The sequence below is a fragment of the Sturnus vulgaris genome, chromosome 14 (genome assembly GCF_052056855.1).
Source record: "Sturnus vulgaris isolate bStuVul1 chromosome 14, bStuVul1.hap1, whole genome shotgun sequence".
Taxonomy (NCBI): Eukaryota; Metazoa; Chordata; class Aves; order Passeriformes; family Sturnidae; genus Sturnus; species Sturnus vulgaris.
The window spans coordinates 10383781-10395786 of record NC_142256.1 but is presented as its reverse complement, the minus strand read 5'-3'; the positions used below and the strand labels follow the sequence as shown (position 1 = coordinate 10395786).

General features: G+C 58.7%; 2 protein-coding genes across 2 annotated transcripts; one reads left to right on the top strand and one right to left on the bottom strand.

Moving 5' to 3' along the window:
* Nucleotides 1-832: 832 nt before the first annotated feature.
* Nucleotides 833-5115, top strand: LOC106860197 (diacylglycerol O-acyltransferase 2-like). The gene is made up of 8 exons (XM_014887935.2): nucleotides 833-964; nucleotides 2375-2503; nucleotides 2576-2683; nucleotides 2953-3023; nucleotides 3103-3307; nucleotides 3827-4001; nucleotides 4093-4295; nucleotides 4468-5115. The coding sequence occupies exons 1-8, from the start codon at nucleotides 925-927 to the stop codon at nucleotides 4620-4622; spliced, it is 1086 nt and encodes a 361-aa protein (XP_014743421.1). The 5' UTR covers nucleotides 833-924; the 3' UTR covers nucleotides 4623-5115.
* Nucleotides 5116-5869: 754 nt separating this feature from the next.
* Nucleotides 5870-11779, bottom strand: P2RY4 (pyrimidinergic receptor P2Y4). Its single transcript, XM_014887922.2, has 2 exons — nucleotides 11647-11779; nucleotides 5870-7499 (listed from the first exon to the last, which is right to left on the bottom strand). Exon 2 carries the CDS (start codon nucleotides 7481-7483, stop codon nucleotides 6362-6364), a length of 1122 nt encoding a protein of 373 aa, XP_014743408.1. The 5' UTR covers nucleotides 7484-7499; nucleotides 11647-11779; the 3' UTR covers nucleotides 5870-6361.
* Between the last annotated feature and the right edge of the window lie 227 nt (nucleotides 11780-12006).

Genomic DNA, 12006 nt, shown 5'->3' with positions numbered 1-12006 from the left:
TACCCTGGGACAGTGGGATTCTGTAGAAATGTGGTGGTTTTCCTTCCTATCTGCAGGATTTGGGCATAGCTGGACTGCAGGAGTTGAGATGTTTTCCATGCAGCAATCCCTGTCCTCAGAACTGATTCACACCCAGGAAGGATCCACACTGCAGGGACTGTGGTCCTTTCTCCCAGGTTCTGAGTCCCTACAATTCACAGGAGGGGTTTATGGGTTCCAAATCTCCCAGGAAATATTTCTGACTTTCCCACCACGGTCCTGCAGGTGTGTTTATCCCTTTCCTACACAGATGTTAGCCAGCACTTCCTAGGAGCACCTCTGGACAGCCAGATCCTGGGGAGTAGCTTCAGGGATTTATTCTCCGTGGATTCTCACTGTTCCTTGGGCACCTCAGTGCTGACTCCCTGCTGCTCCTATTTCCCTTTTTTGTCATTTTCCCCCTCAATCCTCTCCAGACAGTACTCCAGGTTCCCTGGGCAGGAGGCAGGATGCCCATCCCAGGGCTGGGAGCAGCAGGAGTGGTCTGGTGGCTGTGGAACTTCAGGATGATATTTTTGGGTGGCTCTGTGGCTGTCACACAGCAGTGTTTGTGACATTCCCCCAGCGTGGACGGTACCATTCCCAGGGGAATGCAGCAAGAACCATTTCCGGAGGAATTCAGCCCCTGTAGGCACCAACAGCCGGGATTTTCCAAAGAGCAGCAACCTCCCAGCACAGCCACAGTGCCTCACCGTCTGTGTGACCCTTCCAGGACCACCAGCTCCTCTCCATGCTCCTAATCCCAGCTGGAGCAGGTCCCCTCCCCTCAGCAGGGCTGGTGTCCCTCTGGTCACCTGGTCACACACTGCTCTGGACACACAGCCCAGCGCCCTGTGATTGCCAAACTCACCTTTCCACCCACGGCACCACAGAGCTCCTGCCACCATGAAAACCATCATAGCAGCCTGCTCCCAGAATCTCAGTGGTAAGAGATTCCCAAAATGAGTTGGGATGGATTTTGGGTCTCCAGCAATGCTAGGAGCTGGTGGTTGTCACTGTTGTCTGCTTGTTTGGGAGTGCTGAGGAGAAAGGGGGTGCTGGGAGAGATTTGAGGATAACTCCACGGGATTGAAATTTCGGACAACATTTGGGAATGTTACACACAAGATGCTCCTGCAAATTCCAAATGTTGGGTTTGCAGAGGCTGGGAGGGGGCTGACAGCAGAGCCCTGGGGGTTTTTTGTGTCTGTGGTGTGGACATTGATGGGGCTTTTGGAATAGGAGCTAGGGAAAAGATGTTTAAAAGCAACTGTTTGATGGGCACAAGTTTGCTGGAAAGAGCTCTGTGTCTTCCCTGGGAAAAAGAAGAGACTGGGTTCTGTAGGTGGCTGGGATTTTGGGGATGTGTGGTGGGTGGAAGGGATCACTCAGAGCCCAGCATGCTGCATGGGAGAAAGGGACAAATTCCGCCCTGGAAAAATCTCCCATGGCCCAGAGGTGTCTCCAGTGTTTAATTTATTTCACTTGTCCCAATCCCTGGTTTGGATTGAGCTAGGAAGAAGTGAACCAGGGGTTGGTGGTTCTCCTCTGACCCGGGGGTCCCTGGATTGGGGAGTCACAGGGACAGGGCTGCTCCTGTGTTCCTCTGATCATTTCTCTGGCCAACATGCAGATTTGGGGTTGTTTTCCCAAGAAAAAAAGGCTTTTGTGGTGCTGGGGTGTCTCTCTGGAGTGGTCTCGGCATGGGGACCTTTGGCCAGGAACGCTGCACTGGCAGGGCCGGTGCCTCAGGCCCGTTTTGGGGAGCAGGGATGGGGCCAGGCTTGGAGTTTGGATCCTGGCTCCCAGCCTGGGGAGGTTAATGGTTCACCAAGATCGGCCGGAGGGAAGGGGCGGCAGGGGGAGTGGAGTGGCTGCGCTGCCAGCGGCGTGTCCCTGTGGGGACAGGGTGGGACCATCCCCAGCCACCGTGGCTCGGCCTTGCTGCTGGCCTTGCCACCTGCTGGGGGTGGTGCCTCCCTGCTGTGCCAGCTGAGAAATCCCCAAATGCCCTGTGAGCCTGAGCATGCCAAGGAGGGCACGGAATGACGCACGGAGCGGGATGTGCCGCTGCTCTTGGTGCACGGAGCTTTTGGGCTTGGGGGTGCCCAGGTGCTCCCTGCTCTGGGGACAGCCCTGATTGCCCAGGGCCACCTCTGGCATGGTCCAGAGCTTCCTGGGGATGAGCCTCCTCCGTTCCACCCCCACATCCCGTCCCATCCCTCCTGCCCCAGCTGCTCATCCCTCTGATCCCACCTCCCGCCGGTGTCCCTGGGTGCCCTCCCGGCATCCTGGTGGCCCCATTCCCGTACGAGTCGTGCTTTTCTGGGCGGGGGCTGTGTCCCCCTCTCCGCAGGCAGCCGGGCCAGCATCCAGACTGCCCTGAGGACGCTGCTGGCTGTGCCCTGGCCCTCGCAGCGCGATGTCGGCTCCGTGCTCCAGCTCCTGGCCGTGCTGCAGTGGGTGCTCAGCTTCCTGCTGCTGGGTGAGTGAGCAGGGGGCTGCGGGGGATCCCGGGGGGACACACAGCCGCTCATCCCCTGCTGTGCTCCCGCAGGAACCGTCAGCCTCCTGCTGCTCATCTACCTGCTGTTCACCAGCCTCTGGCTCATCCCCGTGTTCTACGTGGCCTGGATCATCTTCGACTGGGACACGCCGGAGAAAGGTGTGCTGGCCGTGTCCCCGCTTCCTCCAGCTTTGCAGCAGGATGAGAGTGGGGTCCCCCTTTCTCCAGGTTCCTCCTAAAATATGAGGAGCTCCACATTTCCCCCTGCTCCTTCCCTCCGCTCCCCCACCATCAGCACCACGGTGGGAAGAGGGATGCAGGAGGTCCATGGGGAGCGTTCCCCTTGGATCCTGCTGCCCCCTGGGCTGGGCTAGGTTGGGCTGGGCTGAGCTGGGCATCATCTCCTGGGGCCCCTCCCGGCTTTGCAGGTGGCAGGAGGCTGTCGTGCCTGCGGCGATGGACCGTGTGGAAGCACTTTCGGGATTATTTCCCGGTGAAGGTACGGCGCTGGGACGGGGTGGGACCACCCAAAAGGAGACGCCACCGTCACCTTCCCGTGACTCCTTTTGTCCCCGCAGCTGGTGAAGACACACGACCTGTCCCCCAGCCACAACTACATCATCGGCTCTCATCCCCACGGCATCCTCTGCGTCGGCGCCTTCTGCAATTTCATCACGGGCTCCACGGGCTTCGAGGAGCTGTTCCCGGGCATCCGCTCCTCCCTCACCACGCTGGCCGGAAATTTCCGCCTGCCCGTGTTTCGGGAGTACCTGATGAGTGGGGGTGAGCGGTCCCTGTCCTGCCCAGCTCGGGTGGGGCTCCGATCCCTCTGAGGGAAACACGGCAGGGATGCTGCTCCAGGGAAGAGGCAGGGGCAGGGATGCTGCTCTGCTTGCATTGTGCCTGAGCGACAGCTTCACCTCGCACCTTGACTACACCTTGCCCACACCCTGCCTGCAACCTGCGTGAGCTGCACCTTCACCCTGCCTACACCCTGTCTGTACAGCTCCTACGCCTTGCTTGTTCCTTGTCTACACCCTGCTGTACCCTCTGCCCTCACTGCCCCCACCCTGCCCTCGCCTCACCCTGCCCGCACCTTTTCCATCCCTTGCCCGCACCTTTTCCACCCCCTGCCCGCACCTTTCCCACCCCCTGCCCGCTCCCTGCCCGCAGCAGAGGGAGCCCTTGCACTGTCGTCGCCCTGGTCCCACCAGGTGCCATCGCTCGGGGGGACCCTCGGCGGTCCCTGTCGGGTGTCCGGGCACTGCAGTGTCACAGCCCCGGTGCTCCGTCCCGCCGCAGGGCTGTTCCCGGTGACCCGCCGCGCCATCGGGTACCTGCTGTCCCAGAACGGCACCGGCAATGCGGTGGCCATCGTCATCGGCGGCGCGGCCGAGTCGCTGTCCTGCCGGCCCGGTGTCACCACGCTCATCCTCAAGAACCGCAAGGGCTTCGTCCGCATGGCCCTGCGGCACGGGTGGGTCACGGCTGGGTCACCAGCACTGCCACCCCCGCGGGTCCCGGCGGTCCCCAGCGCCCCGTCACCACCCACCGTGTCCCCTCCTCAGGGCCTTCCTCGTCCCCTCCTTCTCCTTTGGGGAGAACGACCTGTTCCGCCAGGTGGTTTTTGAGGAGGGCAGCTGGATGAGGAGCATCCAGCGGCGCTTCCAGAAGATGATGGGCTTCGCTCCCTGCCTCTTCTACGGCCGCGGCCTCACCTCCTGCCGCTCCCGCGGCTTCCTGCCCTACGCCAGACCCATCACCACCGTGGGTGAGCCGTGGGGCTGGGGACACTGCTGGGGACACCCCCAGGGTGGGGAGGGGTAAGGGGACACTCCTCAGTGGGTGGTGCTGGAAGGCACCTCCTGGATTGTGTCCCCAATCGAGGTGAGCCCGTCGCCACCACGCTGACTCCGTCCCTGTCCCCTGTCCCCTGCCGGCAGTGGGGGAGCCGCTGGCCGTGCCCAAGGTGGAGAACCCGAGCCGGGAGCTGGTGGATCGGTACCACGAGCTCTACATCAGTGCCCTGCTCAAGCTCTTCAACGAGAACAAAACCAAGTATGGGCTGTCCGAGTCAGACGAGCTGCACATCCTCTGAGTGCCACCGGCACCGGCCCCGTCCTGGCTCATGAGGGCTCTTGCAAGGGGTATTTCAGCCAGCCTGGCATGGGGGACAGACAGGGGACAGTCCCCACTCTGGCTTTCTGTTCCTCCGACCTCAGGGGAGGTGGGAGGAGAGTGGGAAGTGAGGGGAAGATTGGGAAAGGCTCCCCCTTGCAGGGGTTTGGAGGGGCTGTAGGTGACACAGCTGTTCCCTGCAAGGGACTGGTGTGGGGCTAGGGCCAGCAATGGGCACAATGTCCCCATGGGACAACCAGGTCACCACAAGTTGAGGGAGGGGTGTCATGGGAGGAGGGATTGACATGGGGTTTTTGGGGTGGCATCCTGATGACGAGTGGGACCACCCTGGGGTGGAAAGGGGACACTCCTGGACTGGAGGACCTGTGGATGTAGCCTGAGCCAGGACCATGTGGCCCCAGATGAGCCTTTCCTGCCATCTCCATACCCAATACAGATTTCCAACCTCCCAACACCTGTCTGTGTGTGTTCCAATGGTTGGGATTGGCAGCAATGTGGCAGTACCCCTGCACTGCCCATGTGGGTGTGCTTGCCCCCCAGTGTGTCCCCTCCCTGGCAGTCCCATCTCCTGCTGGGACAGTGTTTGGCAGGGTCCTTGCACCACTCAGGTGCAAACAGCTCCCACGTGCACCTGAGCCATATTGGATATAATGGAAGGTGAGGGGCAGCTCTTACTGGTTTAACTGGGCTCAGGAGGGAGGTGTCCTGCTTTCTCTGCTCTTGGCTCAGTGGTGAGTGAGGGTCTCTCTGGGTGGGACAGGGGTGTGGGGCTGGGATGGGCCATCCCTGGGGTCCTCTCCTTCCCCCGACAGCTCTTGTGGGACGTGACACCCCAGTGACGCCCTGGGTGCCCCTTTCTTAGGCATGCGCTGGCAGGACTTGCAGGGAGTGATGGGGACAGCCCCTCCTGGGGCTCTTGGAGTGGGGACAGCCCTGTCCTTGTCCCATCCCTGCCAGGCTGGCGTGGGAGAGTCAACAGCACTGATACCAATCTCAGAGCGCTGCTCTGCGCAGGCACTTGGTCAAACAAAAGGGTTGGGTAAACATTTGAGGAGCAAACACCCATAAAGGGAAATTCCCAAGAACCTTCCTGTCACCACGGGAGCTCCGGCTCATCCCTCCAGACCTGTCCCAGTGGATTTTCTGTGGGGTGAGGGTAATTGTCTTGTGTCTCTTCCTCATGCTGCAGGGAGAAACAGGCCTGAGTGTTGAGAAGGGAGGGGCTTTATTTGGGGTCATGGGCAGCAAGTGCCCCAGGCCATGTCACTCCCCCTCTGTCAAGGCCAGCAGTGTGACGGGGACATCTCTGACCCACTCAGTGTGGGCTCTGTCCCCAGGTTCAGTCTGGTCCCCGCATGTCACCACTGAGTCATCTGGAAGAGCTATGCCTGCCCAGGGAGGCACAAGTGTCCTTTCTCTTTAGTGACTTGTCAGCCCCATGTGTCCCAAAGAATGCCAGGGATGGAACAGCAGCCTGCTGCCCCAAAAGAGCCTCCTCAGCGTCCTTCCCATTCCCACAAGTGCCTGGTGGCTGTCCTGCCCTGACCAGCACCAGCACCCTCCTCCCACGGCCTCCCAGGGCAGGGCTGGGACAAACCTGTGCCCTTCAGCTCTGCAGGGCTGGGCAGGGACAGCTCAGGTTTGGGGACTTGGGAGTGCCCACACGGAGCCCTGAGGGGCTGAGGCTACAGAACCCTCTCAGCACCCGCCCCCGCTGCGTGCAGACCCGGTCCCTCGGGTGACACTGGCCCCGTGGCTGCTATCTGTGACATCAGCGAAGGGTGACACCAGCGCCAGGTCCAGCGTGGGCACGGGCCGGAGGCGCTGGGCGGCCCCGCGGCGCAGCCGTCCCCGGTACTTGTCCCCAGCCATGAAGTAGAGGATGGGATCCAGGCAGCTGTTGATGCTGGCCAGCGGCCGTGTGATCTTGTAGGTGAAGTTGATGATGTTGAGGGTGCGGCAGTCGGCCTGGAAGTAGCGGGAGGTGTAGTAGAGGGTGCGGGTGATGTGGAAGGGCACGAAGCAGATGGCGAACACGGTGAGCACCACGATGATCATCTTGATGGAGCGCCTCTTGTAGGAGGGCATCTGCAGGCTGGGGCTGGGAAAGCTGGGCTTGCAGAGCCGCTTGGCCATCAGGCAGTAGCACAGCACGATGACCAGGAAGGGCACCCCGAAGAGCAGGGCCATGATGGAGGAGCTGTAGTGCACGTAGTGGTCAAACTCCTCGGGCTTGGTGGTGTCGTGGCACAGGGTGATGTTGCCCTTGGAGCTGGTGGTGACGAAGATGAGGTTGGGGATGAGGCAGATGGTGACCACGAGCCAGGCGGCCACGCAGATGATGCGAGCCTGCTTGGTCTTCACCCACTTGAGGGAGCGGATGGGGTGGCAGATGCCCATGTAGCGGTGCACGCTGATGCAGGTGAGGAAGAGGATGCTGCTGTAGAGGTTGGCGTAGAAGAGGAAGCGCACGATCTTACAAAGCCACGTCCCAAAGGGCCAATTGTTGCGGTCGGCATAATAATAGACCAGGGTGGGCAGGGACAGGACGTAGAGCGTGTCTGAGAGGGCCAGGTTGACCATGTATGTGGTGGTGGCATTCCAGGGCCTCATCCTGGAGATGAACATCCACAGGGCCCAGGAGTTGAGGGGCAGCCCCACCACGAAGACGATGCTGTAGGAGATGGGCAGCAGGATGAACTTGAACTCTTCGTTGAAGACACACTTTGCCTCGGCTGCTGCTGTGGTGTTCTCTCCTGGCCAGGGAGTTGGCGTCGGTGTCCACAGGGAAACTGGGAACATCCTCACTGGAGTGGCCATGCTGTGCCAGCCAGACCTAGGGAGCAGTTCATAAAAGCACACTAGTCACTGATCCCGACCATTGTCAGGCACAAAGCGTGGAAAGGAGCCAAAGCTGCCAGATTTTCTCCCCCTCCAGGAGCTCCAGCCACTTTGATGGTTCTCTGGTTTTTCTCAACTCGGAGTGGGCTCGGCAAAGCCTCCCCTCCACAGCCCCTGCGCTGACACCCATTAATAACCCATTAATCATCCATTAATTACCCTTTGGAGCTGGGAGCTGGCAGGGGACATAGAGCCCCGCTCTGGGGACAGAGCCCCGGCGGGCACAGCCCCACGGCCGCCGAACAATGAGACCTTGATGAGCACCAGCAGCCCCGGCCGGGGCCAGCTCAGCCTCTTGGAAGCTGCCTCGGCTTAATTGGCACCATCCTGACAATGCCGCTGCTCCCGGAGGGCTCCTTGGGAGAAGAAAGGCAGGAGGAGAAGAAAGGCTTGTCTGGGGGAATGCTGTGGCCCAGAGAAATCCTGGGGGGGCTATTAAAGGAGCCTTTGGGAAGCGAGGAGCCGCTGGCTGCCGGGTGTTGTCCGTAGGGAAGGGATGAGCTGAGCCCAGTGGAGAGAGGCTGGAGCCAAGTCCCAGCTCAAGGCAGACAGGACGCTCCCTCCTGCAACAGGATCAAAGGCTGGGATCTGTGAACTCCTGGGAAGTCGGCATGGGGACGAGCTGTCAAAGCTCAGAACTCTCCTCTGGAGGGGAAATGGAGGGTCTGCCACCACCACGGTGTCCAGCAAAGGACCAGTGAGGGCAGCCTGTGCCTCCACTATCCCTGGTGAAACGATTCCTCCATTGGAGGATGGATGCTCGGATGAGTAACCTGAAGAGGAGCTGCTGTGCTCCTGGTGGAGATGAGGGTGTAGCCAAAACTGTATTTGATGGAGGGAATGCTGGAGCATCTCAAATTCCTTTTGTCCATAGCTCTCCCAGGAGGTGATGGGCGCCAGGGCAGGGGAGGACTCAGGGCTCAGGGATGCACATAGCTGGAGCTGGTGCTACAAGGTGGAAGGACACATCCTCTCAGGCTCCTTCATCCCTTGGCTCCCTCATCATCCCCCTCCCGCTTCCCTTCACCCTGAGGATGTGCAGGCTTCTCCCAGCAGGAATATCCCATAGGGTGGATCTGTGGGATCATCCCTGCCACACCCTGCTTGGAGAGACACCTGAGGTTGACAGAGATGTTCATAAATGATTCAGCAGGCAGATGGGACAGCGGGGCCCCTCCAGGCATCCTCCCGGGGCTCTGTTTGAGTTGCGGGCTGAGCTCCAGGCCCACATCCAACACCCTGCAGCTCCTGGCCCGCCACAGCTCCCGCCTTTATTGCAGGGATGAGTTCAGAGAGCAACAGGCAGGTCCTGATCAAACATTAACAGTGGGGAGAACTTGGTTTGTTTTCCCAGAGCCAGGAGGGAAAACAGGTGATAGGAAAACCTGAGTTTGCAAGCGAGGTGCCAGTGGTGGTCCTGGCCCGGCAGCCACATGTCCCCAAACTGCTGAGGACAGGAGAGACCAGGAGATTTAGTTTCCTCTTCCAACCTCTGAATGCAAGGAAGCACAAAGCCTTGAGCCTGATCAGAGCAGAGTTACAGGTTCAGTGCCCAAAATCAGTGTCCATGACACAGGTCACCAACCAATTAAGATACACAGAAGACAGTTAATAAAAGTTAATAATCAAGTGTGAAAATGCATAAGGAAACATCCTGAGCAGCTGTGGACTGCTGTACTGCTCAGAGGAGAGTACAGGCACCTGGCTTCTGGCAGCTGATACAGCCTGAGCACAGTCAGCAGTGGGATTTAACCATTCTCTAGCACATTCCTTTGAGGATAACCACCAAAATACAGAAATGCAGAAGATGACATTTGGCAAGTTATATTTTAACAGGTTTGTTGCTTCCTCATCTTAGTCATGACCAAAATCAGTGATTGAAATTACTGAATCACAGCAGTCTAGTCTGAGGACACATCACCACCAGCCCCACTCCTAATCTTTGCTGACATTCCTAGCAAAACTAACCTTGGCCCTGGGCTTTTGAGGAGGGATCGAGGTGTGAGCCAAGAGTTGGGACTGAGCAGGAAATGGAAGGGACTGCAGGAGAAGGATGTGGAGCAGGGAGATGGAAGGGACTGCAGGGAAAGGACTTAGCAGGGAGATGGAAGGTGCTGCATGGGAAGGACTTGGAGCAGGCAGATGGAAGGGACTGCAGGAGAAAGATGTGGAGCTGGGAGATGGAAGGTGCTGCAGGGAGAGGTGATGCTCTAGTTCTGCCCATTTTGTGGATGTACAAGGAATGTTGCAGAATCCCTTGCCCATGGCAGGCACATCCCTCAGGGCTGGTGCCTTTGGAGTGGCCAAGGAAGCAGCAAGAAGTCCTGGAAAATGCAGCAATAGCCAATAGTGGGAAGGGGCAGTGGTTAGCCATGGGCCACATGATGCCCTTGGCCACTGGATTGGCAGCTTTTCCCTGGCTCTTGGTCCTGCAGACATGCCCAGCCAGAGCTGTCCTTTGGCCCTGCCAGCAGCACCAGTCCTGGTGGGATCCAAGGGTTCCCCCAGCCCTGGGGGTTCATGGAGGTGTTGGAAAAGCTCCAGTGTTGGGAAGGATGAATTAGGGAAACCTTATAAATACGAGTGCCTAGCAAAAGACTTTGAGAATATGGAAAATAGAAGCGAAATAGAAATGAGAGCAATTTTCGACTGTGTGGCTGAAAGCAACTGAATGCCTGAAGGCCCCTTTGTTTAGATAATGTTAGATGCTGTGAATACCAAAAAGCAAGCAGACATCCTCCCTAGGCATGGCAGGAAGGGTCCCAGATAAAATTTAAAGATAAGAAAAGGAGTAAAACATGGTAATAGAGTAATTCCTATAGGTTGCATGCAAATGTTAGAGATTTTGTATCTTGTATTAGATTGGTTAGTAGAAACTAGAATATTCAATATAGAAGAAGATTTATTGTATTGTAAACGGGAAAATCACTCCTCTTCACTCTTACGCTCTTACTCTCTTTTTCTCCTCTCTTTTTCTCTTTTTCTCTCTTCGCCCTTACTCTCTTGCTCTCTCACTCCCTTACACTCTCTTCTCTTACTCTTGCTCTATCCCTCTCTCCATCCTGCTCTGAGCTGTGGCTGCAGTTCCTTGCAGGGCCTCATATATACCCACACCCTACGAAATAAACTGCAAACTTCAAGACCAAAATACAGAGAGCGCCTGAGTTTGTCCCGACCGTCCCCACGCAGTATTTCCTACACTCCAGTAAAGTGAAGAAATGAGACAACACCAGAGCAGACTCTGCCCCGGAGCTAAGATCCTGCTGGTGGGACAGGATGGGAATTGTGGTGTTGGGGATCATGGAACAGCAGGCAGGAGCTCAGAGAGGGGAGTGAGAGCAGATTTTGGAGCAGCTGACAAGGGATGGGTGAGCCTGGGACTGGGTTTTACTGGAGTATGGGAAAACAGGGCTTTTCTCCTGCCTAAGCCCTTGGAAATTGCAAAACAAGGAGAAATTATGCAAAACATCCTGCAGAAAGACCCTTGTCCCTAATCGCCACGTGGTTGGTGCAGCCAAAGCTCTGGCACAAGGGGATGTGACCTAATTCCAATCCTTCCCTTGGCCTGGAAGAGCAGCCAAGGCACGCTCTGCTGGGACAGATCCCCAGGGGCACCAGTGGGGTCGGGTGTTTCCCTTGCTGTCCACCCCATCCCCTGCCCTGAGGTGACCCTGGGCAGGGTGGGGGTTCCCTTTCACCCTGGGCTGTCCCTGTCCCCCACCTCGCTGGGAACGGGCAGGACCCCACAGTGTGGGCTGAGCCATGGCAGCAGCAGGGCAGCTTCAACCCATGAGGAGATGGAGATTTGGGGGATGGAGAGGAGGATGAAGGAGAGGACGGGACCACACTGGGAAGGATGAAGGCCCTCGGTGATAGAGGAAGGAGGTGACATGTTAAAGAGAAGGATGTACAGACACAGTTGGGGGTGGAGGAGAGCTGGTGAGAACTGGCTGACCCCCACCCTGCACCCATGCAGCCCTGCAGATCCCACCTCTGTCCCTCGCCCCCGGAGCCCAGCTGGGACTGCGTGACCATGGCGGGGCTGTCCCGGCTGTCACCAAACAGGGGCTGCCCCAGCTCACCTGCAGACCTGGGCGGCTCTCAGGAGTGGGGCCCCCACGGGCACAGCCTGTTCCCCACGCGGGACGGGGCCATGCCGGGGGGCTGTGGGCGGCCCTGGCCGTGCCCTGCCGTGCCGAGTGTGCCCGCTCCCGCTTCCCGCGGCCGGGAGCAAAGTGCCCAAAGGCAGGGCTGGAGGCGGGCAGAGGCGGAGGCAGGAGCTGCCGCAGGGCTCAGCCCCATTGCATTCCCATCCCTCTGGTGCCCTCGCAGGCTTTGGACCACCTGCAGCCCCCCTTAATGGGGCATGCTGGCCTCTCCCATGGGGTCACAGGAGCACCACGGCCCCTCAACCACGAGGGCACAGCTCGTCCATCCATGGG

Bases quoted from the DNA above. Each gene is read 5' to 3' on its own strand.
- LOC106860197 (XM_014887935.2), top strand. From the start codon at position 925: ATGAAAACCATCATAGCAGCCTGCTCCCAGAATCTCAGTG. The intron at 2,684-2,952 runs GTGTGCTGGCCG...CCGGCTTTGCAG, and splicing joins CTGGGACACGCCGGAGAAAG to GTGGCAGGAGGCTGTCGTGC. The intron at 3,308-3,826 runs GTGAGCGGTCCC...GTCCCGCCGCAG, and splicing joins GGAGTACCTGATGAGTGGGG to GGCTGTTCCCGGTGACCCGC.
- P2RY4 (XM_014887922.2), bottom strand. From the start codon at position 7,483: ATGGCCACTCCAGTGAGGATGTTCCCAGTTTCCCTGTGGACACCGACG.